The sequence below is a fragment of the Narcine bancroftii genome, chromosome 12, assembly GCF_036971445.1.
Source record: "Narcine bancroftii isolate sNarBan1 chromosome 12, sNarBan1.hap1, whole genome shotgun sequence".
Classification (NCBI taxonomy): domain Eukaryota; kingdom Metazoa; phylum Chordata; class Chondrichthyes; order Torpediniformes; family Narcinidae; genus Narcine; species Narcine bancroftii.
This window is the reverse complement of record NC_091480.1, coordinates 32,157,911-32,184,618: the sequence shown is the minus strand read 5'-3', so window position 1 is coordinate 32,184,618 and position 26,708 is coordinate 32,157,911. Positions and strand designations below refer to the sequence as shown.

At 41.6% G+C, this 26,708-nt stretch overlaps 1 protein-coding gene across 1 annotated transcript; it reads right to left on the bottom strand.

Moving 5' to 3' along the window:
• Positions 1 to 390: 390 nt before the first annotated feature.
• On the bottom strand, positions 391 to 1,775 carry LOC138747452 (hemoglobin subunit alpha-1-like). The gene is made up of 3 exons (XM_069906688.1): positions 1,628 to 1,775; positions 1,117 to 1,324; positions 391 to 856 (listed from the first exon to the last, which is right to left on the bottom strand). Exons 1-3 carry the CDS (start codon positions 1,720 to 1,722, stop codon positions 731 to 733), a joined length of 429 nt encoding a protein of 142 aa, XP_069762789.1. The 5' UTR covers positions 1,723 to 1,775; the 3' UTR covers positions 391 to 730.
• Positions 1,776 to 26,708: the final 24,933 nt, after the last annotated feature.

The following is a 26,708-nucleotide window of genomic DNA, read 5'->3' as shown; positions in this document are numbered from 1 at the left end:
AAAAGTAAATTAGCATCGTGCTTTAGCCTTGTAGGTATATGGATACATGTAAGCTGGGCTTACGAAAAATGTTTTTGTTGTTATAACTAACTACAGGGATATTTTTGTAGAAAAATAATAAATTTCTGCTGAAAATTTTATAGACAGTCATTTTGATGTCACCCCCTCTGATGGTGTCACCCGATGCAGCCTACATTCACCCCTCCCCTCCCCAACAGAAGACCCCAGTGTTCCACAATTATACTTACTCCACTGCTAACAATTTTAACAAAGTTTTGAAATTGTCCTGGATCACGATTTTCTGCAAGACTTCATTTGGTGCTCCTCACCTGAATGAAATCAGGTCATACCCTATTAATTTTTGACATGTTGAATTAAAATGAATGACAATTGTAATTTATAATTGCTTTATTGTTTATTACTTTTCCTTTGTGCTTTAAAAATACAACATGGTGTTTCCTTTTCCATTTTCTTAATATTGGTAACTTGTTTACAAAGTATTATGATCTCAGTTTTCTTAAATGAAATTAAACAGCAAAGGAAATGTAAAAAAAACCCAATTAGTTAGTCGAAGCAGATCAAAAGAACAAAATTTAAAATTTATCCAAAGGATTAAAGAATGTGAAAGAAAAAGCCCAAAAGATTTGTGACTTCTCGCCAGGGAGCTTTAGAAAACATGCAGGTGGGATTTCAATGGTGATCCTGCTGTCTTCCACCTCAGACTGAATCTTTAACGGTAGTGGGAGTTCAAATGATAGGAGACCTCCTCGAGGAACTTGTCAAATGCGCAGTGGGTTTCAGGGTCGAAATTGGCCAAGTGGGCACCCAGGGTGACTGCGAAGCATTCAGAAAGCAGCTGTAAAAGAGACACAAAAGAACTTCAGGTGTGGCTAATGCTCTCAACAAATTATTTTAAGTTACACAAAAGTGTTGGATGCTTGTATTTTGAGTCCTCCAGGGTTAACGTATTCCCAGCTAAACTGAACATGATTCCATTTCCAGACTGTCAAGTTTTCAAGTCTATCAACTTGGATCTGCAGAGCTGCTGATCTGATCCAAGTCTCAATGGCCAAGAGTTTAAATGACAAAGGAGTAATCTATTAAAGAGTTGCGTACCTTAAAGTTATTGGGACTCACGAGAATTTCCGTGCCATGTTTCTCGGAAAGTCCTTCCAGATGATGAGACAGATTATCCAAATGGTTGGCCGCTTCCAACAGAGCATTCAGTACCACAACCCCATGATCTTGGACAGGCTTATCCTTGGCGGTGAATCCACTGAATTGAGTGAAGTACGACTTGGCTTGAGGATGGCACGTAAACAACCTTGAGGAACATGAAAAATAAAGGTATTAATCTATTTATTAACCCACCAATAAACAACACCAATATGAACAAATTCATATTCAAGTAAAAATCAACTGCAAAGAGGATCCGCAGTAAAACTCACCATGATTACATTCCATTATTTACAAACCAACAATCATATTATGTCAGGAAAACTTCAATTCTACATAGATATCTCATTGTTCACTTATTGGCCGTCTCACCATTGAAAGGTAGTACAAAGATTACATTCACAATCACAAATAATTGCTGAAAATACAGTCAATATACAAATCCAATTACCTCTCTAAGGCATCGGCACCCAACAATTTAACCTGTGGTTTTATCTTCTTGGCCAGGTCTGCGATGGCCTTTTTATTTGCATCTGAGAGCACCATTGTTGCTGAGATTGTCAGATCTCACTAACTGAGCTGTGTCTGGCTTGGTGCACCCTGTATATATTGGAATTCTCAGAGACCTTCCCTCCACCCCCCACTTTTCCCATTGGTTACACGCCCATACTCATGGTCTATTGGATGAATTCTTACAAAATGATCAAAGATAATTTTGATTAGAGGGCCAATCATCTGCTTCACTTACAACTGTCAGCAAAGATTACTGTACATTTTTGCAAAGGTTTAGATTATCACATAAATATTAAGGATGAACTGTCGTTCAATGATATTTTTTGATAAATGCAAAGCATTTGGTAATGACAAATAGCTTATTGACAGTGTACATATGAAACAAAATACTTACTTGCTGCAGCTGAATAGGTACTTTGTAAAATAAAAATTGCAATAGTATTGAAGAGGCTATATACACTGTGAATGCAAAAGACAGACAAATAATAAATATTTACTGCTATTCTGGTGCAAAAATAAGTGACTTATTTACTTATTAAATAAGTAAATACAGATATTCTTTTCGTAATGTCAGAGTAGTCCATGATCAGTGTAAGAAGGGGAGGTTTGAGAGTCTGCTAACTGATGGAAAGAATCTCTTCTTGAACCTAGATTTGCTGGTTTTCAGGCTTCTGTACTTTTCTGCCCAAAGGTAACAGTGTGAAGAGGTTGTGATCAGGGTGGTGGGGGTACCTCATGTTATTGGCTGCTTTCTTGAAGGAGCGCCTCACATGGATATCTTAAATAGATGGGAGATCAGAGCCTGTGGTGGACTGGCTATGTTTGAATTTAAATTATTTCTTTAGTGCACTGAGTTAAACAAAACTACTGTTAGCATAAAAATGTTAATTACATTGAGTGTTCATTAGAATCCCACTGACCAGATCAGATCAGATGAGATACTATTTGTTGTCGTGTAATAGAACAGAAATGTCATATTATGTATTCCATAAACTAGACAAAGATTCACCATTAGCACTGCCTGGTGTCCATACAGTCAGACAATGAGAATCAAAAGAGAATTCCCCCAGAGTCTATTCCCCTCCAGTGCTCTTGCAGCCTCTTCAACAGCACAAGAGGTATTCAGGGCCAGGTCCAAATTTCTGATATGATGAGGAAGGGTTCAGCACCCCGGGCCCTTTAGGAGCCCTTCTTGGCCTCAACATCTGCTCGAACCCCAGTTCTGACACCTGGTTCTCATGAGCTAATCTTCAGTAGCCCGCAGCCTGTGGGGGTTCCTCGCCCACAAGGCGCCAACTGCTCACAGCTTGTCAATGTCCTTCAGCCGTAGTGCCCTTTGCCGGTCCTCCACCGTGGTCACCATCCTTGGGGATCATCTCCTCCACTTCTCCTCCCCATAGCTGGTGCTCTGGGCCACTCTCCAGCAATTTGCAACCCCTCCAGGCTGCTGTCAAACACAGGTGCTGCAATCTTGGATCCACAACCCATGGTTGCAGGATTTTAAATGAAGCGCCTTGACTCCTTTAACAGGCTTGCACAGAGCTGGCGACAGTAGCATAGGGCAGTAGGACTCTGTAGGGGAATGTCACCCATGCCTGTTAAATCTATCATTCTTTTTTATTAGGAAGGAGCACAATTTAAAAATTTTTCCCATCGGTTCCTACTTTGTTCCCACATTCAAAGACATGAAGGTCAGAAGGTTAATTATCCCTTGGTGTGAGAATTAATGAGATGGGAGGAAAATAAAAACTGGGATTATTGCAGAAATAGTATAAATAGGGGCTTGAGGTGAAGAACATGAACAAATTTAAGTTCCTGGGAGTCAATACCTTGGAGGATCTTTGCTGGACCCAGCACACTAATGGCAATAGTTAAGAAAGCACCTCAGCTTGCAGAGGTTTGGTATGACATTGGAAACTATGGTAAATTTCTACAGATATGTGGTAGAAAGTGTCCTAACTGACTGCAGCACGATCTGATATGGACACCAATACCCCCGAGCATAAAGTCCTGCAAATGATAGTGGACGCAGCCCAAGACATCACAGGCAAAACCCTCCCCACCAATGAGAATATCTACAGGGAACGCTGCCATCTCAAGAGCAGCAGCAACAATCATCAAAGATTCATATCACCCAGCACATGCTCTGTTCTTGCTGCTGCCATCAGGAAAGAGGTGTAGCTGCCTCAAGACTCGCACCACCAGGTTCAGGAACAGCTGCCACCCCTCCACCATCAGACTCCTCAATGACAAACTCAACCAGTCATGTGGCGTGATGGTGTAGGTTGGAGTCGTGAAAATACGCCTATCCTAGCAGAATGAATCAAAACTTGACTAAAAATAAATTTTACATTTTTTTCTTAAATTTAAAAGCTTTGAGATTTATTCATTAATTGATAAAAAGTTGCTACCAAAAAAAGGAAAGATTCAAGCAACTAAGAAAACGATTACTAAAGAGGTTAGTACAACTGAAGAAGTTGGGCCTACCTCAACAATGGAGCCTTGGGCTCAAGCTCCTCTTCCTCCAAGAGTGACGGAGAAGGATTCAGGAGACTCCAGTGCCATCTCTCTGGGGAGCTGGCGAAGATGGCGCTGGAGTCCAGAAGAAGACGATTGAACTGCAGACGTCACATGCTCGAAATTTTGCACATATGCATAACAGAGCAACCTGTTTCCTTATTAGGAACAGCTGAATTGGTTCAGGCTGTGGTTACTTGCGTTGCTAGTCAGCTTCAGACCCAGCCATTGATTCAATTAGATGTTGAATCAGGATCATTTGCAAGTGATTCAGAGGGAGAAAAGGATGAAGATCAAAACAAAGAGGAGTTTATGAAGAAGTGGAGGGAGCAGGAGCAGAATATGTAAAAGAAGAAGGCCCAACTGATTCAAGCAATACAATTCAGAGATCCTGAAGCCAGAACTCAGGATATGGAAGTCCATGAACAAACTTCTATAATTATCAACCAAATGCAGTCAATTAGATTTGCAATTTACATCTGTCAGAAATGATGTTAAAGCACAATTTTAATATGTTAAGAGTGAAATGAAAAATATTAAAAAAGATAGAAAAAATATACTGAGCTGTTGATAAAGTTAAAATTCAAGTCCAGAAAAATTGAAGATGACATTCAAGACCATCATTTATGACGTACAGTAATGTAAAAATACAGTTCATAAAATGGAAGATTTTGTCAAGGCTTGGGATGTGCAAAGGATAGGACTTATCCAAAAGGTTGATGTATTGGAAAATCATAGTTGCAGGAACAATGTGAAGATTGTGGGGCTGCGTGATGGTTTTGAGGGCTCTAATCCAGTACAATTTTTTCAAAAGTGGATTCCATAAATTCTGGATCCTGAGAACTTCCCAAATGGACAAACTAGATAGACCACATAGGGCTAATAGAAAGAAGCCATTCCTGGGACAAGCGCCACATTCGATTTTGATTAGTTGCCTACCTTATCAAGATAAAGAAATGATATTAAGAGGGGCGGTACAAAATGCCCGAAAATATCAAGGTCCATTAATGGTGGCAAATAGTAAGGTTTTTTTTAAAATGTGGATTTAAGTATGTCAATTGTGAAAAGAAGAAAGGAGTTTAATCCTGTGAAATCTGTGCTTTGGAAAAAGGGATATAAATTCTCTTTTCGATTCCCAACCACATTTAAAGTGCTTTCTGGAGAAAATCAATCATGGTTCTTTACTGATGAAGATGAAGCTTTGGGATTTGAAAATTCTCTTCTGAAAATTAAATGGATGTTCAGAGTTGAGCTACTCAGCAAGATATGGCAGATCGACCCGAGAAGAAGCAAATTGTACAACAGATGTCAGAGCACCAAGAATTGGTTGAGATTGATGATGACCCAAGTGAATAAAGATCTCAAAGAAGTACCATATACTTATAAATGAACTGTTTGATTAAAGCAATGTATATTCTGTCCAGGGGAGGTGGACTTTTTGTCTTCTCCATCTGTAGCTGAGTATCATTTTGTGGCGAAGGCCACTTCCCCTACAGTAGAGGGAAGTAGTACTGTTTATTTTAACCAGTACTTTTTTTTGTGTTTTTTTTCTCTAAAGGTTTTTTTTTTAATATATAGTCTTTTTTCGGGGTTCCTTTTTTTCTTGCTTGGAGATGTAAAATATAATTGAAAGTTTGTATGGAGCGAGGGACCAATGGGATGGGTGGTGAATCCGATGTCATTTTTATTGGGTAATATTAAAGTGGTTAGTCCTACATTAAGATTAACCATGTGTCAAATTGAATTTTTACGATTAGCTTTAGCTGTTTCTAAGAAGTATATAGCCATTACTTGGAAATCAGATACGGATTTAGGGATGAGAGATGGCATGCGGAATTGCATTCTCGTATTCCACTTGAGAAAATAACATAACGTACATAATAAATATAATTTTTTTCTTGAAAATATGGAGTCCATACTTACAGTACGTTGGTCTGAAAGTGTGAAGGTCTCTCTGAAAGCCTGTCCTGTTGATTACCCTCAGCTCCGTTCTTACTTATATTTACTTTTTGGCATTCTCCTAATTTCTTTTTCTTTCCTTTCTTTGATAATTTAGGGCAGGGTTGGTGGGTGGCAGGTGGGGGGGGGGGGGGGTGGAGGAGAGAGGGATGAGGGTTTTTTCCCTATATTTACCATATCTGTACTCATTTTAGTTTTATTGATTAATATATGAATGTGGCTTTTTAAAATGCTTAAATAAAATATTTTAAAACAATCTATAAATTCAACCAGGGACTAATTTAAGGAGTCCTTTTGCTCTATATTGCCTTTTTATCTCTCTGTATTGCAGTCAATTTATTTATATTTCTATATTTGTTTATTTGCGTATGTTGTGTACAGTTTGCACCATCAATAAGTAATAATTCTGCCTGGCCCACAGGAAAAAGAATCTTGGAGTTGCATGTGATATCATGTATGTACTCTGAAAATAAATCTGAAAGCTTATCTGAATATTAAACCTCAGCATACACTTGGCGAGCCAAATGAGTTCCTGAACTGATTGCCCAACTTTTCCAACACACTCACAATGCGTAGAACAAGAACATAAAATATGCTTGTTGATAGAGTTCAGTGTCAAGTTATACTCGCGATCAGGATGCTACTCTCTAGCACTCAGTTGTTACTGGAACCAACCCCATCGATACGCACTGTACTGAATACAGAATGCGACTCCTCTCTCCTTCTAATGCCGTTCAGGATTGATCAACTTTTCAGAAGTGGGTGCCCTTAGACCAAAAGAGAATAAAATTATTTTTTTTCATAATCCACCACTGTTTGAAGTTAGCAGCCCTCTGCTGTTGATCAGAAGAATTTAAGGTGTCGGGGAATGAGTTAAACACATCGGCCAACAGACATAGCCCAGCCCACAAGAACGTTGGACGTGAGTTTGTACTTGATCTTTGTGTCCAAAACCTATACAGCTTAGCTCTATATATAATAATCCACATTCTTAGTATGATGAGGTCAAAGATTTCAAAGATGTACAATATTCTCCTAATTTCGGTTAAAAGTGTTTGTCTCCTAATCTTGAGACAACAGCATCCAGCTCTAGTCTCTCCAGGTAGAGGGAACTGCCACAACATCTATCCTGTTGATAGCTCTTAGACTCTCATCTGTGTCAATGGAATTATCTTGCATTTTCAATCCATGCCCAATCAACTCATCTATCTAAACTGTGTTTATTGATCCAACTTGAGCCGTACAATGAAGTCTTCATTCATTCATTCGTACAATCATTGACCAGTCATACTGCATTCATTTTCCTGCTCTTCTTCCACCATCTTGCCCTTCTTGCCATCCCAGTGTCTGTGGACAACTTTGTGGAAAGCTACTTGGATGCAATGAAAGAGGTTGCAGGTGGCCATGAAAGACATCCTCAGTGAGCCTGGGGCCTACAGCAAAAATGAACTGTATTGATGAAAATGTTGATTGATATTCCTCTACCAAGCTGCGTGCGACCCAGTATCAGACGAGAACTTTTGCACTGGACATCCCAAATCATTTGTTCATTTGGAAGACTAGCTTTGGACATGACAATGTCACCAAGGTAAAAAATTAAGGCAAATAACAGAGCTCAGGCCTGACACATTGATAATATATTTTTACCTCCTATGGGCACTGAGACCGGCTGAGTTTCTCCAGCAGATCTGTGTGTTTTTACTACAATCACAGTGTCTGCACACTCCCCATGTTCTTTGGCCCTCCAAGGAGCTCTGACCCTCTGTTCACCCTCTGCCCCACTTCTTTCCTCACAGCTTCCAAAACCTCAACGCTTCCGCTTGCAGTCAAACAAAATCATCACCCCCCACCCCCCCCTCCACCTCCACTTTAAAAGGTACAAGTAGAATTTCAATCATAGTGAGTCACACGTGTAATTGTGTCTGTTTGTTCGTACTAACACAATAAGCACTGCCGGCCTGGCTGCTGTAATGGAAGCAGAAACCAGTAATGAACTTGCTATCATTTCTGACCTCTGCTGACTCGGTCCTGCTAGGAGGCCAACATCTCCACTTCTGACGCGAGGTGGACCTGATGTCCACACTCAGCCCCCGACTTACGATAATTTCACCTTACGATGCAAGTCGTGGAACCAAACTCCATCATAAATAGAGGACAACTGTACTGTATTTAGAACCAAACTTGATTTCATAATCTACCGCAAGGAAGGCTTGAGCCGGGAGCCCGAGATGGTGCCTGTCCACTGAGGCAGCAGCATCACTTTGCAAACTCTGCAGACTGTCATTGCTTTTGTCAATCTCTCTCTCCCTCCTTCCCGAGGTCAATCTGCACATGGGTTCCAAATCTCCTTATTTAAAAAAAAGGCATTGGGTTCGACAAAGCACACTTACTTTTAAAACATTTTTTTAAATTTTTCACACTATGAACCATACTAACCAAAATACACACAAACATTTCCCTCTTGAATAGACACAGTAATTTTCTCCCCTTTTCCCCCTCCCTTCCCTCCCTCCTTCACCCCCCCTCTCCACTCACTCAATGTTCAACATATATGATACATTAAACCCATTAAACAGTGTCATCACCAATGAAATTTGAGTCTTCTACTTTTACATACTGGGTCAGTTCATTTCATCTTCCTCTCCTTCTGTCATTTTAGGCGGTAGAGGTCCGTGGTAGGACTTCTCTGTTGTGTTCCACGTACGGTTCCCAAATTTGTTCGAATACTGTGATGTTATTTCTTAAATTATATGTTATTTTTTCCAATGGAATACATTTATTCATTTCTATGTACCATTGCTGTTCTCTCAGGCTATCTTCTGATTTCCAGGTTGACATTATACATTTTTTTGCTAAGGCTAAGGCTATCATAATAAATCTTTTCTGTGCTCCATCCAAATCAAGGCCAAGTTCTTTACTTCTTATAATACTTAGAAGAAAGATCTCTAGATTTTTTGGTATGTTGCTTGCTGTGATTTTATTTAATACCTGATTTAGATCTTCCCAAAACTTCCCCACTTTCTCACATGCCCAAATTACATGTACTGTTGTTCCCGTTTCCTTCTTACAGTGAAAACATCTATCTGATACTGTTGGGACCCATTTATTTAAGTTTTGGGGCATGGTGTATAGCCTGTGTAACCAATTATTTTGTATCATGCGTAACCTAGTTGACCTGCTTAATTTAATTGGTTTGATATATATCCATTTACTGTCATCTTCGCCAATGGTCCCATATGTGGTCCCATATGCTTTAATCCAATTAATATATTTCTCTGGTAGGTTGAACCTCTGTAGTACTTTGGATAAATAATTCCATTCTACTCTGTCAAAGGTTTTCTCTGCATCTTAGGCAACCACCACTGTTGGTGTCTTGTTTCCTTGTACTGCATGGATTAAGTTAATGAACTTACAGATATTGTCCGTTGTTCGTCTTTTCTTAATAAATCCAGTTTGATCTAGTTTTACTATTTTTTGGTACACAGTTGGCCAATCTGTTTGCTAATAATTTAGCTATTATCTAATAAACTGTGTTGAGTAGGGATATTGGTCTATACGATGCTGATGTTAGTGGATCTTTCCCCGTCTTTGGTATTACTGTAATTATTGCTGTTTTGCATGAATCTGGCATGCTTTGTGTTTCTTCAATCTGGTTCATTACTTCCAGGAGAGGAGGAATTAATAAGTTTTTAAATGTTTTATAGAATTCTATTGGGAGTCTGTCCTCTCCCGGAATTTTATTGTTCAGTAGTATTTTAATATATCCTGTATTTCCTCTATTTCAAATGATTTTATTAATTTGTTTTGCTCCTCTTCTTGCAATTTCGGTAGTTCAATTTTAGCTAGAAATTCATCTATTTTGTCTTTTTTCCCTTCGTTCTCAGTTCGATATAATTGCTCATAGAATTCCTTGAAGTATTGAGAAGCGATGCCAATGAATAATGCGGATTTCTCAAAGTTTAAGAAAGAATCACCATTTAACTGGCAAACACAAGCAATCCAATACCTAGGTATTCAACTAGATAATAATCTAGGCCATCTATAAAAATTAAATTATCAGCCATTAATGAAGAAATTACAAGATAACTTAGAACATTGGAAAGATTTACCACTAACACTGACAGGAAGGGTAAATTGCATTAAAATGAATATCTTCCCAAGGATACAATATCTATTTCAATCGTTACTAATTCACCTAACAGAGAAATTCTTCAAGGAGCTAAAGAAAATAATAAGGAAATTCTTATGGAATGGGGGGAAACCGAAGATAGCGCTAGATAAATTAACAGAATGGTACAAACCAGGGGGCTTACAGCTACCAAACTTTAAGAATTATTATAGAGCAGCACAATTAAGATACCTATCAGATTTTTATTAAAACAAGGGAAAAACCAGATTGGACCAGATGAGAGCGAGATAAAATAGGGGAGAAGGTACCTGAACATATACTATATAAGTGGGATGAAAAGCTGGTGCAACATGGGAATTCACCAGTACTACACCATCTGCTCAACATTTGGAAGAAGATTCACGTAGAAAGGAATAAAACAAATTACCAACTACCAAAATTATTATTGACACAATATCAACAAATCCCATTCACAATAGATAACCTTTCCTTTAGAGAATGGGAGAGAAAAGGGATCAAAAGAATAGAAAATTGTTTTTTGGGAAATAAATTATTATCTTTTGAACAAATGAAGTGCAAATATGGTACAAAGCACACTTACTTGATATCACGACAAGAGGAGCACTGAAATGATGACGTTTAGGTGGGGGGGGGGTGGATGGTGGTGGGAAGTGATCTGCATGTGCTGATTGGACAGAAGCAACAAGAATGAAAAGCAACCACATTGATACATGTAGACCCTGATTTACCTTTATTCAAAACCGATTTGAAATATCGCTTTTGATGTAGCTTGAGTCCCCCTTGTGGTCGATTATGGAATTACATTTGGTTGTAACAACAGTGCAGTAAAAGTCCAAAAATCTGAATGCCAGAAATATGGACCACCTGAGAACCTAAGATTGTAAAACTCTTGGCATTTGTGTGCGTATGTACATGCATAAGTGCCACAGATGCACAGTGCACAAGCAACCACACAGAAGTCATGGAAATTAAAGAACAAATAATAATTTTTTTTGGTTCTTTGCATTTTATATGAAAAGATGTTTCATTAATAAATATCAAAATGTATCTGTTTATTCTCCTTAAATTTGAATTTTAAAAGTACCTCCCGAGAATCCTGAAAATCCGGACCAATCCAATCCCCGAGCAGTCCAGATTTTAAGACCTATTGTATAACTGTTAATCAGACATCCTTGGGACTTTGGGCAGGTAGGCTGGCAGTTTTCTTTTCCAGTTTAACTCTCTTTGTGGAATTTGGGTGTCCTCTGGGTGTTATGGTTTACTCCCACCCAAAGTTATGCAGGTTGGTAGATCAATTGGCTGCTGCAAATTGCCCCTCCTGTGTAATCAGAGACGCGTCAGAACAAATCAGAGGGGCGTCAGATCTAGGGGGTGGCAGTGGCAATGTTGGACTGGGCGGGGGTGGTGAGGCAACAGCAACTTCGGACTGGTTGGATGGAGGGGGGTACAAGAACTCATTTGGGGGGGCATGGGCCGCAAACTCCCTCCCTCATGATGCCGACTCTGTGTGCAATTGAAGGGTAGAACTGGGGATGGGCGATGAGCTAAGATCAAGTGTAGATCATCGACTCTGAGCTGATCAACAGGATCTGTGAGAAGCCGTTGCATTAAAGAAAGAAAAGCAAAGAGGAAAACAATGGGGTGGGCTGTTGGAGCAGAAGAGATGGTATGGTTTGAGCAGGTCTCCTGGCACTGGGGTGCTTCCAGGCTGATTGGGGGACCAATTTAACATCTGTTCCAGCTGTAAGCCCACATCCACTGGTTTCAGACTTTAAATTTAGACATAGACTGCAGTAACGGGCCAATTTGGCCCTACGCGTTCGTGTCGCCAAATTTACCCCAGTGGAGGAAGCACACTCAGACACGGGGAGATTGTGCAAACTCCTTACAGACAATGTGAGATTCGAACCCCGGTCCAGATCACTGGTGCTGTAAAGGCGTTGTGGTAACTGCCACACTAACAGTGCTTCCCACAAGGAGGACAAAGGAATCTGGAACATCATGGCACGTGAACACTCCAAATGTGACAGAGATCCTTCCAGAGACTGAGACCGGGGTGGGGGGGGGGGTGGGGTGATGGGGTGGGGGGTGGTGGTGGAGGGAGTGAGGAAACTCAAGCATGACCATCACCAACCCTCAAACCACAGCCACAAGGCTGGAGGCCCCACCTAAGAAGGGATAGTAGACAGAGGAGGGGGCTGCAGAGGGAAAATAGCACATGATGAGGAAAAGAAAGATGGAGGGGAAAGAAAGAGAAAGATGGGCTTTGAGTAATCTCTATGGAGGGAGGAACAGCACCAGGTGACCCTCAGCTCTGGGAGACCGGAAACAGAGCAGAGGCTGTGGCTTACTGAAGTCCATGTAGACAACATCCACAACCTTTCCTTCATCAACTTTCCTGTTAACCTTCTAAAAAAACTCTGTAAGATTGGTTAAACACAACCTACTAAGCACAAAGCCATATTGACTATCCCTAATCAGTCATGGCTATCCAAATAATTGTATATCTGATCTCTTAGAACTTCCAATAATTTACCTACTGATGACTTCAGGCTCGCCGGCCTATAATTTCCATGGCTACTTTTGGATGCTTTTTTGAACAATGAAACATCATGAGCTACCCTCCAATCCTCAGGCACCACACCCGTGGCTAAGGACATTTTAGGTATTTCTGACAGAGCCCCTGCAACTTCTACACTAACCTCCCTCCAGGTCCGAGGGAATATCTTGACAGGCCCTGGGGATTTATCCACTCTTACTTGCTTTAAGACAGCAAGCACTTCCTCCTCTTTAACCTGTACAGATTCCATGACTTCACTGCTTGTTTTCCTTACTTCCCATGACTCTGTGCCTTTTATTGAGTGAATATTGATGAAAGAAAAATAATTTAAGACCTCTCCTTTCTCTTTTGGCTCCATCCAAAGCTGACCACTCTGATCTTCAAGGGGACAAATTTTGTCCCTTACTATCCTTTTGTTCTTAATATACCTGTAGAAACCCTTAGAATTCTCCTTCACATTGTCTGGCAAAGCAACCCCATGTTTTCTTTTAGCCTTCCTGATTTCATTCTTGAGGTTTTTTTTTCTCATTTTTTATGCTCCTCATATACCCCATGTTGGCTGAACCAGATCCCTGATATCCCTCAAAAACCAAGGTTCCCTATACCTTCTAACCTTGCCTTTGATTCTGACAAGAACATACAAACTCTGCATCTCAAAATTTCACCTTTGAAGGTCCACTACTTACCTCACACATCCTTGCCTAAAAACAATTTATCCCAATCCACGTTGTTACGTCTCAAACCAAGCAACAACAGAAGATGCAATTCAAACGGGTTAAATTTTAACTATATTTATTAATGATATATTGTTAATATGTCTTAACACAATTAACCCCACTTTAGTATTGGCAGCAAATATACAAAAATAATATATTTATAAACAGTGTGCATGTGGAAATACCCAGACCATTACAGTCTGTGAACAATATTCAAAAAGAAAAAATCCCCAAAAACCAGAAAGACAAAACACTCAGGACAGTCAGTCCAGAAAGTCAGTCCAAAAAAGCACAGTCCACCAAATTCAATCTCAAAGTTCAATGTCCATGTTTAAGGAGGTTACTAAGAAGGTTGATGAGGAGAGGGCTGTGGATGTTGTCTATGTGGACTTTAGTAAGGCCTTTGACAAGGTTCCACATAAAAGGTTAGTTAGAAAGGTTCAATCATTAGGTATTAATGATGAAGTAGTGAAATGGATTCAACAGTGGTTGGATGGGAGATGCCAGAGAGTAGTGGTGGAAAGTCATTGGTCAAATTGGAGGCCGGTGACTCATGAAGAGCCTCAGGGATCAGTACTGGACCCATTGTTGTTTGTCATATTTATTAATGATCTGGATGATAGGGTAGTAAATTGGATTAGTAAGTATACAGATGATACTAAGATTGGTGGTGTTGTGGACAGTGAGGAATGTTTTCAAAGTTTGCAGTGGGATATAGGCCAGTTAGAAGAGTGGGCTGAAAGATGGCAGATAGCTGATAAGTGTGAGGTGCTACAGTTTGGTAGGACTAATCAGCAAAGGTTATGTATGTTAAATGGTTGACAATTGAAGAGAGCAGTAGAACAAAGGGATTGAGGAATTCTGGTACATAATTCCCTGAAAGTGGAGTCACATGTAGATAGGGTGGTGAAGAAAGCTTTTGGTGTGTTGGCCTTTATAAATCAGAGTATTGAGTACAGGAGTTGGGGTGTCATGTTGAAGTTGTATAAGGTATTGGTAAGGCCAAATGTGGAACATTTTGTGTGCAGTTTTGGTTGCTGAATTATAGGAAGGATATCAACAAAATAGAGAGTGCAGAGAACATTTACAAGAATGTTGCCTAGGTTTCAGGATTTGAGTTAAAGGGAAAGGTTACACAGGCTAGGATTTTGTTCCCAGGAGCGTAGAAGAAAGGAGAGTGATTTAATAGAGGTATTTAAAATTATGAGGGGACAGATAGAGTCAATGTTGTCGGGCTTTTTCCATTGAGAGTGGGGGAAATTCAAACAAGAGGACGTGGATTGAGATTGAAGGGGTAAAAGTTTAGGGGAAACAAGAGGGGCAATTTATTCACTCAGAAGGAGGTGGGAATGTGGAATGAGCTTCCAGTCAAAGTGGTAGTTGCGGGTTAATTTTAACATTTAAGGAAAAGTTGGATAGTATATGGATGAGGGAGGTGTGGAAGGTTATAAGGCTAGGTGCAGGTCAATGGGACCAGGAGGGAGAAGGGGTTCAGCATGGACTGGAAGGGCTGAGCTGGCCTGTTCCTGTGCAGTAATCACTGACAAGAGACAAAGGAGGAAAAACCCAACACCCAACCCCAACCAACCAATTTTCCCTTGCAACCGCTGCAACTGTGTCTGCCTGTCCCGCATCGGACTTGTCAGCCACAAACGAGCCTGCAGCTGACGTGGACATTATCCCTCCATAAATCTTCGTCCGCGAAGCCAAAGATATGGACCTACAATTTCTCAAGTGGGAGTTTTAATGCCATAAATGATTGTGCAAAGGAGGTTCCAGCTGGGAAGGAGGGAAGTAAAGCAATTATTGCTGTGAATGAGGAAGAAACCTGAGTAAGGTGAGGGAGCACTGCGGAGCAGGAGGACCAAAGGATGTGTTGTCAGCGGGATTACTGTGGCTTGTCGACAGGAGAGTGTGGGAGCAGGTGGACACAGAAGGATGGAGTTCGTTATTATCTGACTGCACACGTACAACCAGGCAAATGTTTCCGTAGTCCACACATGCACACACCTGTACACACACAAACACACACACACACACACACACACACACACACACACACACACACACACACACACACACACACACACACACACACAAAATACACACACACACAAAATATACACAGCACATAATAATCACATATATAGCTAAAGATATAATTTAAAATAAATATATAGCTAAATTAGGGCAACACAGCAAAGAGGTTAAAGCAACACTATCCTAACACCAGCACACTGGGTTTGAATCCAGTGCTGTCAGTAAAGAGTTTGCATGTTCTTCCTGTGACCTATGTGGGTTTCCTCCAGGTGCTCTGATATCCTCCAAAGATGCATGCTGTTAGTAGATTAATTGGTCACATGGGTATATTTGAGCTGCGCAGCCTTGTTATTATGCTGTATCTCAATATTTAAAAAAAAACATTAAATTATATTTATTGGAATGATTTACTTGGTTATATGGTTTCTTTGGCTTGGCTTCGCGGACGAAGATTTATGGAGGGGGTAAAAAGTCCACGTCAGCTGCAGGCTCGTTTGTGGCTGACAAGTCCGATGCGGGACAGGCAGACACGATTGCAGCGGTTGCAAGGGAAAATTGGTTGGTTGGGGTTGGGTGTTGGGTTTTTCCTCCTTTGCCTTTTGTCAGTGAGGTGGGCTCTGCGGTCTTCTTCAAAGGAGGTTGCTGCCCGCCAAACTGTGAGGCGCCAAGATGCACGGTTTGAGGCGTTATCAGCCCACTGGCGGTGGTCAATGTGGCAGGCACCAAGAGGTTTCTTTAGGCAGTCCTTGTACCTTTTCTTTTCATCAATCTCACAACCTGTGGGAAGATGTTATTTCTCAGCCTGGCAGTCCTGATTTTGATGCTCTTGTATCTCCTTTCTGATGGAAGTGGGTCAAAACTATTGTGTGCTGGATGGTCGGGATCTTCGATAATTCTTTGAGCCTGATGTAAGCAATGCTCCCAGAGCCCCAGCAGCCTTTCTCCAAAGATTAGGACCAGGGGATTGGGTTAAAGTAACACTGGGCAACAATCTTTTGAAAAGGTTTGCTTCCTGAAAAAAATTGGGGATTACAATAGACAACTTCAAGCTGAACACAAAGATAATTTCAGATTTGCTGTATCACATTAGGATGTTGGAAAATATTAAATTAACTTTTATTGAATTTAGTATGTTTAATCGCATAATAATGCTGACATATTATGTTAATTCAACTGACCTAAAAATGTTTTGCCGCTGATTTTAATTTGTACTCAGCATCTGGTGCTGTTGTGTCAGTGTCCAACAATAATTGGTCAGCATTGCCCTGATACCGCTTTTCCATGGTCGCAATGTCCTGGTGAGATCGTTTACCATGTTCATCACTGACTGCCCTGAGATCAGTGGGGAAGACGTTCAAGTGCAAATGTAGAAAATTAAATTTCAATCACATGCTGCACTCATGATTTTTTTTTAATGCTTAAAGTAGACTTAAAATATGACTGGAAATCACACAAATAGAGGATATCTAAAACATGGAACAAAATCCATAAACTACACCCAAAAGTGTCCAGGAAGAAAAGTCTTCATTGTCAGTGTAAATGGCCAGGATAGGGTTGGTCTATCAGTTAGAAGCATGGGTTGACAAAGAGGCTTCACAGAAGGGTGAGTGGTTAGACCCACAGCAGATCCTGGAAGGCTCTTGGGCTCAGAGTGTGTGGTGCGCTGTTAGCCAGAATCAGACACACACACAAGGCAAAAGACTGTACAACAGGCTTTAATCCACAAAGACTTCCACAGAGCCAGGCTGCCTGTAGCTGCAGCAACTCTGTGAGGCCTCGGGAGGCCGGCGCAGGCTTATATCTCAGAGGGTGATTGACACCCGACCGGATGGGGCTTGATCCCTTCAGGCCGACTGATTGACAGCCGACCAGGTGTTGTCCTGTCCCCTTACACTCCTGCAGGTACAGAGATTGCCCCCTGCAGTAGGCCGGTGGTACACACCTGCAGGTACAGAGGTTTCCCCCTGCAGTAGGCCGGTGGTATACCACCACAGAGCGACCTGGTCCAGGAGGGAGAATCGGGAAGTACAGCCTCTGCATATCAGCACCATTGGGGCTTTAGACTTTGGACGAAGGCTATAGCGTCACGGTTTCAGACGTGACAGAGAAGTGAACATGATGGATGGGGGTTAACGGGTTGGGTCTGAGTTTTGATGTGAGCATTTAAAGAAAAAACTGCTGGAAATTTGAAGCAAAATCATAACCTGCTGCAAACAGCCAGGAAAATTAATGTTTCTGATCTGGAATACCGAATTCTCCAACTTCATATAACAGACTTCAAAAAAGTTCTTCCCTGCAGCCATCACCTCCAAACGAACCCCTCAACCCGCTGCCCTCGATTAGTGCTAATTGATCTTTTTTCTCTCATTGTAGCTCTGTAATCCTTCTCTTGTTCTTCCACTTTATGTGGCTGTATGAATCCTATGGTTAAACTGCTGGACTGCTTGTGGACGAACACTTCTCACTGCACCAATAAACTTAACTCACTCTTTCTTTCTGTTTGTCTCAAAATTATTTTTTTAAAAATTTTCACCCCTGTTTCACCAACAACATCCTTGTACTCAATGTCACCAAAATGAAAGAGCTGATTATTGACTTCAGGAAAGGAAAGCCAGCACTTTTGTGTACTGGATTGGACCCCAGCATCTGCAGATATCTTGCTTATTGCAAGTTACAGGAAAATACCAATTTTGAATAAATTCTTAGAACTTGCTTAATGGTATTTTGCTGCATCTTCTTACCAAGTAAGACTACATGTTCAGCTTAAAAGTTATTCTAACGATGAAACATGTTGAGAGAAACATGTTGACTCATCACTTTGTTTATTCATCCTTCAGTGTTGTGGCCAGGAGGTGGCAGTGATGATCTTCATTGTTCTTATTGATCTTGAGGACGCTGTCAGGAAAGCCCTTTCCCAAGGCTCTTTTACACTGCCCTTGAAAGGCAGTAATCAACCAACTTTTTACAGCTTCACCTACCTGTGTGAACGCGACAAACGTGGTATCGTTTGGTTGGGGGGGGAGGTCATTTTCATCCTGGTACTTAACCTCCAAGGTAGGTGAAGCACCATCAATTACTCAAAGACTGAGGTTGAGGAACCAATAGGCTTTTATTTACTAAAAAACAAAAGCACATCCACACTGTTCAACTGTCCTGCACCGAGGAGGGACAGTGGAACAGCCGGCCAATGGGTGTGCCCAAACAGACAAATAGATACAACTGTGGTTTACCAGCATGGATAGTATCAGAGCTGATGCATTTCGCATCAACACCAGTGTAGAAGGCTTACCCACCTCCTCTGGACACCAACGTTGTAATGCTGCAGGTCCCGCCTCCTTTTGCATCGGGTTGCCGGGTCCCTATGTAAAAGGTTGCACTGAACCAGCTTTTATTGGGTTGGTGTGAACAACCCAACCTGACCCGACCTGACATTAAACATGAGTTTTTCACAGGCCATTTTAGTGGGATCTCTGTCTGTACAATAGGGACTTCAGTGAGGAGATGGTGTTGCCGTGTTAGTGCAAAGTAGCAAAACCATTGTAACAAAGGTGTTCAATTGGATTCTCTCCTGGACTACTCAAGGATATATTCATGGCTATTCATAACATTGGAATCATGTTAAGGTTGGACTTGTGGGTGATTAATCCCCGGCTCAACCAAGGGGATAAAGTACCACTATTATTTCACTGACAAATTCATGATATTTTTTCCCTCAATATTAGCACGACCTGCCCTCCCCCACAAGGGGGAGACATAAAATGAAGAAATCTCTCAGGTTGGTGGCAAGTTTAGCATAGCAGTTACAGCACCAGCCACTTGGGTTCCAATCTGCCACTGTCTGCATGGAGTTTATACGCTCTCCTCATGTCCACGTGGGATTCCTCCAGGTTCTCTGGTTTTCTCCCACATTCCAAAGACATTCGCAGTTAGGAGGTTAATTGGTCACGAGAGTCCATTTGGGTGGCATGGGATCATGGGCCAGATGGCTCCCTTACCTTGCTGTATCTCCAAATTATTTTTTTTTTAAAATGGAGCATGTACTTAATATTGGCTGCCTTGCCTGGAAAGCAAAGCTTTTCACTGTATCTTTCAGAAAGCTAAGAGGGTGATAGACAGGAGATATAGGGAAGCAATCACACCTAGGAGGCAGGAGGAAAATAGTTGGGTGACAGTCAGGAGAGGCAGGCAGTCAAGGTAGTGGCTATTTCCTTCAATAATATGTACATCATTTTTGATACTGTTGAAAGGCATGAGCTACCAGGGACAAGCCACTGTGGTCAGGACTTGGACATGGAGTCATGGCTAAGAGGGGAATGAAGGAGAGGAGGGGAGTTGTAGGAGATTCGATATTTAAGGGGAACAGATCAAGAATCCCTGATGGTACATTGCTACCCAGGTGCCAGGGTCCGAGATGTCTCGGGTTGAGTCAGCATTCTCAAGAGGGAGGGTGAGAAGCCAGATGTGGTCCAAGTAGGGACCAATGTTGTGGGAAGGAACGGGGATGAGGTCCTGAAAAGAAAGTTCAGAGAGCTAGGCGCTAAGCTACAAGACCTCCAGGGTCTCTGGATTGCTATTGCAGGATTGCTCATGTGCCAGTGGGGTTAGAAAGAGGGGGATAATGCAGCTACATAACTAAAGAGACAGTGCAGGAGAGAGGGTTTCAGATTTTTGGATCATTGGGCTCCCTTCCAGGAAAAATGAGACCTACACTGGCGAGATGGTTTTCATCTTAAATGGAAAGGGATTAATATCATTGCGAGAAGGTTTCTTCATGCTGCTCTGGGATTTGCAGGGGGATGGGATAGTGGTAAGGGAGTGGAAAAAGATCATGTTAAGACAGTGTATAAAGACAGAATCAAAAGGTTGTGCACGGTGGATAAATTTTCTGAAGTGTGTCTATTTCAATGCAAGGAGTATTGTTGAAAAGGTAGATGAGCTTCAAGTGTGGATTGGCACGTAGAATTATGACATTGTAACCATTAGTAAAGCTTGGTTGTAATAGGGGCAGGACTGGCAGCTCAATATTCTGGGGTTCCGTTGTTTCAGACGTGATAGAAGGGGAGGGATGAAAGGTGTAGGGTTGGTATTGCTAGACATGGAAACTGTAACAGTTGTGTTCAGACGGGACAGACGAAAGGGCTCATTTATTAAGGTTTCTACTGGTAGAACTGAGGAATGGGAAAGGTATAACCACATGAATGGGGTTGTATTATTGACCACCCAATAGACACCAAGAATTGGAGGAGCATATCTGTAGAGAAATAGCAGACAGCTGCAGGAAACAGATTCAGTGGTAGTAGGTGACTTTAACTTTCCACATATTGATTGGGATTCCCATACTGTAAAAGGGCTGGATGGGTTAGGCCATTAGAGTTTGTCAAATGTGTTCAGGTAAGTTTTCGAAATCAGTATAGAGAGGTACCAACTCAATACTGGATCAATCTGCCCAAGGGAAGGTGATCCATCAGACCAAACTTGCACGGATCTGGGCAGGAAAATCTCTGACTGCCTGGCGTCGTTGAGAGATACCAACGCCTACATTCAGAACAGTAGGATGGGCATCTGCCTGGTCAGTTTAGACCAGGAGAAGGCATCGCACATATATATGATAGATGTGCTCTCCACAATGGGATTTGGGGAGGGGATCTGAAATTGGATTAATAGGCAAACATCCCGTGTAGATAGCTTTCTCTTCAAGTGTGGTTACCTGTTCTCTCCAGTCTTATTTGTGTGCTGCAATGAGCTTTTGCTGATCCATCAGGAAGAATGAGTAAGAGTGCCAGACAGTGGAGGCACTCAGGCCAAGTTCTCCCTGTGCATAGACAACATCGCTGGCTTCTGTTCAAACACATAATCAGTCTCCAGACTGATTGGCATCCATGGCATTTTGAGTCTGCATCGGGCACTGGGATAAACCAGAAGAAGAAAAGGCAATGATCTTCGGTAACAGGTCTGATCGATCCACCATCCCCTTCTCAGACAGATCTGACAACCTGAAAGTGTGAAGGATCTGAGGCATGAAACAATAATTGGTTGGAGCGGATTGCAAAGGTCTACCAGAAATTTTGACTGTGGGCTCAGCGCGGCCTTGCAATAACAGGGTTATCAGGTGTGAGGTGCTCTTGGTACCGCTGCATGTGGCGCAGATATGTCCCATCACCCACACCTCTGCCCTGGCGGTCACCAGAGCAGTCTTCTAGTTCACATGGGAATCCAAGGTGGAAAGGCTCTGAAGGGTCGACAGGTACAAGTTGCTAGACAATGAGGGCAAGGACATACCCAACATGACTTCATCTTGATCATCACTGCTTCAGGCTGTGCTTGGAACCATGAGGGCACCAAACACCACTATATGCTGAGGTTCTACCTGTCCCAGGTGCTGTGAAAGATGGGCCTGGTCTCATTGCCAACCAATGTCCCTGACAGCTGGACTTTGCCACACCATCTATCCGTTGTGGAAAGGTTTTTCCAAACAAACACCTTTGACCAGGCAGTGGTCAGCACAAGACGCCCTGCAGCCATTTTTGAGAAGAATGGACGCAATAGGGTGGTTCCCAGAGCCCTCCCAGTCAAATTTGTCCTGTGAAACCAGAACGTCACAGATGTCCCTGAGATGACTGCAGTGGAGTGAAGACAGTTGCCTACCTCTGCAGAATGCAGATTCGCTAAGAGTGTGTAGAGAAGGACGCAAGAGTCTTTGTCATGGTTCATCCCCAGCAGCAGCGGGACAGAGGACTCTCTGATTTATGGGCTGATCCTGGGGACTTACACAGAGTCAGACATCCAGAACTGCTTGAGACCATCGGTGAAAAACATGCCTTGGTCTGTCTGAAATCTGTTGGTCTTTCAGCATGCTGAGATATTGGTGCAGGAATGGTGCTGAATGGCACACATCAGGCTGCAGGAGTACATGCTGATGGATGCATTGAGACTTGGCGCAGGCAATGCAAAGGGCCTGTGGAAAGGACCACGGTCTAGTGTCCTTCCATTACTGGGCTTTAAGGGGCTGAGGCTAACGGGAAGCCCCTAAAACAACAGACGGTGGAGTAATGACAAGGTGTCACAGTTGGAGCTATGGTGTAAATAGAAATTAATCTAACAATGGAGTGATTATTAAAAATGTTCTTTAGACATACAGCATGATAACAGGCCATTTTGGCCCACAAGTCCATGCTGCTCAATTTACACCCAATTAACCTACACCCTCGGTACATTTCAAAAGGTGGGAGGAAAACAGAGCCCCCAGGGAAAACCTACACAGACATTCCTTACAGATTTGAACCCAGGTCCCGATCGCTGGCACTATAATGCGTTGCACTAACCGCTACACCAACTGTGATGGAAATGTATGGATATTAAACCAAGCCTGGGAATAGACTTTGAACAGTTTTCCTTTTGTGAATAATTCATTGTAAATAAAGTCTATTTTTGGTTAAAAAAAAAACTGGGTCTCCTGTTAGGGAATGAAACAAAACAGGTGGCACAAGTGTATGTGGAGGAACACTGGGTCCGGTGATCAAAATAGCATTAGTTTCAAGATAATTATGGATAAGAAGGATTAGGTCTGGTCCTTGGACTGAAATTCTCAATTGGAGAAAGGCCAATTTTGAGGAAATTACTAAGGATTTATAAAGCATGGATTGGGATAGATTGTTTTCTGCCATGGATGACTCGGTAAGTGGAAGGCCTTCAAGGTGAAATTTTGAGAGTACAAAATATGTATGTGCGATAGTATGAGATCCTATCACCTCTGTATATATTTGTATATAGTGTTAATGATTGGCTGAGAGCCGTAGCCACACCTACTGGCCAGGTCATAAGATGCTGCACCCAACCAGATCCAGGTCAGTCTGGACTGGTTGACCTTGATGTACTACGCTCTTGTCTTTTGGTAATAAAAGCCTTGGTTTGAATCTACAAATCTTTGAGTCATTCAATGTGCCACAATATGTTCCTGTAAGGATTAAAGGCAAAGTTAACAGGCATAGGGAACCTTGGTTTTAGAGAGATATTGAGGATCTGATGATGAAGGTGTATAGCAGGCATAGACAACAAGGAGCAAATGAGGTACTTGAGGAGTATAAAAAAATGCAAGAAAAATCTCTAGAAGGATATGAGGAAGGTTAAACAAAGGCATGAGGTTGCTTTGGCAGATAATGTGAAGGAAAATCCTAAAGGTTTCTATGGGTATTTTACGATAAAAAGAGTCTAAATTGGTTCCCTTGAAGATCAGTGCGGTTGACTGTATATGGAGCCAAAAGAGATGGGGAGATCTTAAATGGGTTTTTGCATCTGTTTTTAACCAGGAAACTGATACATTGTCTACTCAAGTATGGGAAACAATTAGTGAGGTTATGGAACCTATACAAATTAAAGAGGAGGAAGTGATTAGTGGATTAAGGCAAATGACGGCAGATAAATTCCCAGGGCCTGACAAGGTCCCTTGGACCTTGAGGAAGGCTAGTGTGGAAATTACAGGAGGTCCGGTAAATAGATTTAACATGTCCTTATCCATGGATGAGGTGCCGGAGGATTCGACGGTAGCTCATGCTGTTCCGTTGCATCTTGGCTGGTGACCTGACATTGGGTGTGGGTAAATTATTGAAAGGTGTTGTAAGATATTGTATTTGGATTGAAGTGGACTGATTAGGGATAGTCAACTTGGTTTTGTTTCTCAAGGATGAAGGATATTGTCTAGATGGACTTTAGTAAAGCCTTTGACAAGGTTAGTCAGGAAGGTTCAGTAATTCTGTGTTGATGATGACTTAGTAAATCGGATTAGACATTGGGTTTATGGGAGAAGCCAAGGAGTGGTAGTGGATGATTGCCTCACTGACTGGAGGCCTGTGATTAGTGGTGTGCCTCAAGGATCAGTGCTGGGTCAATTGTTGTTTGTCATCCATATCTACCACATGGTAATGTGGTAAATTGGATTAGCATCTTTTTTAAAAAATTTAAAAATTTTTCACACTATGAACCATACTGACCAAAATACACACAAACATTTCCCTCTTGAATATACACAGTGTCATTTTCTCCCCTTTTACCCCCCTCCCTTCCCTCCCTGCTTTCCACTCCCGTCCCCAGCCACTAAACGTTCAACATATACGATACATTAAACCCATTAAACAATTAAAATAAACAAGTGTTATTTCTTAAATTATATGTTGTTTTTTCCAATGGAATACATTTATTCATTTCTCTGTGCCATTGCTGTATTCTCAGGCTATCTTCTGATTTCCAGGTTGACATAATACAGCTCAGGCTATCATAATACATCTTTTTTGTGCTCCATCCAAATCGAGGCCAAGTTCTTTATTTCTTATATTACTTAGGAGAAAGATCTCTGGATTTTTTGGTATGTTGCTTGCTGTGATTTTATTTAATATCTGATTTAGATCTTCCCAAAACTTTCCCACTTTCTCACATGCCCAAATTGCATGTACTGTTGTTCCCGTTTCCTTCTTACAGCGAAAACATCTATCTGATACTGTTGGGTCCCATTTATTTAACTTTTGGGGCATGATATATAGCCTGTGTAACCAATTATATTGTATCGTGCGTGTCCTCGTGTTTATTGTATTTCTCATAGTTCCGGAGCATAGCTTTTCCCATGTTCCATTCTTTATCTTTATGTTTAGATCTTGTTCCCACTTTTGTTTGGGTTTACAGCTTATTTCATCATTCTCTTTCTCTTGCAGCTTGATGTACATGTTTGTTATAAATCTTTTAATTATCATTGTGTCTGTAATCACATTTTCAAAGCTGCTTCCTTCTGATAACCTCAACCTGCTTCCCAATTTGTCCTTCAATTAGGTTTTCAGTATGCAAACATTGAGTTATACCATATTTGCACTTCATTTGTTCAAAAGATAATAATTTATTTCCCAAAAAACAATTTTCTATTCTTTTGATCCCTTTTCTCTCCCATCTCTAAAGGAAAGGTTATCTATTGTGAAAGGGCTTAGTTGATTTTACATCAATATTAATTTTGGTAGTTGGTAATTTGTTTTTTTCCTTTCTATGTGAATCTTCTTCCAAATGTTGAGCAGATGGTGCAGTACTGGTGAATTCCTATGTTGCAACAGCTTTTCATCCCACTTATAAAATATATGTTCTGGTACCTTCTCCCCTATTTTATCTAGCTCTAATCTGGTCCAATCTGGTTTTTCCCTTGTTTTGATAAAAATCTGATAGGTATCTTAATTGTGCGGCTCTATAAATAATTCTTAAAGTTTGGTAGCTGTAAGCCCCCTTGTTTGTACCATTCTGTTAATTTATCTAGTGCTATCCTTGGTTTCCCCCTTTCTATAAGAATTTTCTTATTATTTTCTTTAGCTCCTTGAAGAATTTCTCTGTTAGATGAATTGGTAACGATTGAAATAGGCATTGTATCCTTGGGAAGATATTCATTTTAATGCAATTTACCCTTCCTATCAGTGTTAGTGGTAAATCTTTCCAATGTTCTAAGTCATCTTGTAATTTCTTCATTAATGGCTGATAATTTAATTTGTATAGATGGCCTAGATTCTTCTTTCTTTGGCTTGGCTTCGCGGACGAAGATTTATGGAGGGGGTAAAAAGTCCACGTCAGCTGCAGGCTCGTTTGTGGCTGACAAGTCCGATGCGGGACAGGCAGACACGATTGCAGCGGTTGCAAGGGAAAATTGGTTGGTTGGGGTTGGGTGTTGGGTTTTTCCTCCTTTGCCTTTTGTCAGTGAGGTGGGCTCTGCGGTCTTCTTCAAAGGAGGTTGCTGCCCGCCGAACTGTGAGGCGCCAAGATGCACGGTTTGAGGCGATATCAGCCCAGTGGCGGTGGTCAATGTGGCAGGCACCAAGAGATTTCTTTAGGCAGTCCTTGTACCTTTTCTTTGGTGCACCTCTGTCACGGTGGCCAGTGGAGAGCTCGCCATATAACAGGATCTTGGGAAGGCGATGGTCCTCCATTCTGGAGACGTGACCCATCCAGCGCAGCTGGATCTTCAGCAGCGTGGACTCGATGCTGTCGACCTCTGCCATCTCGAGTACTTCGACGTTAGGGGTGTAAGCGCTCCAATGGATGTTGAGGATGGAGCGGA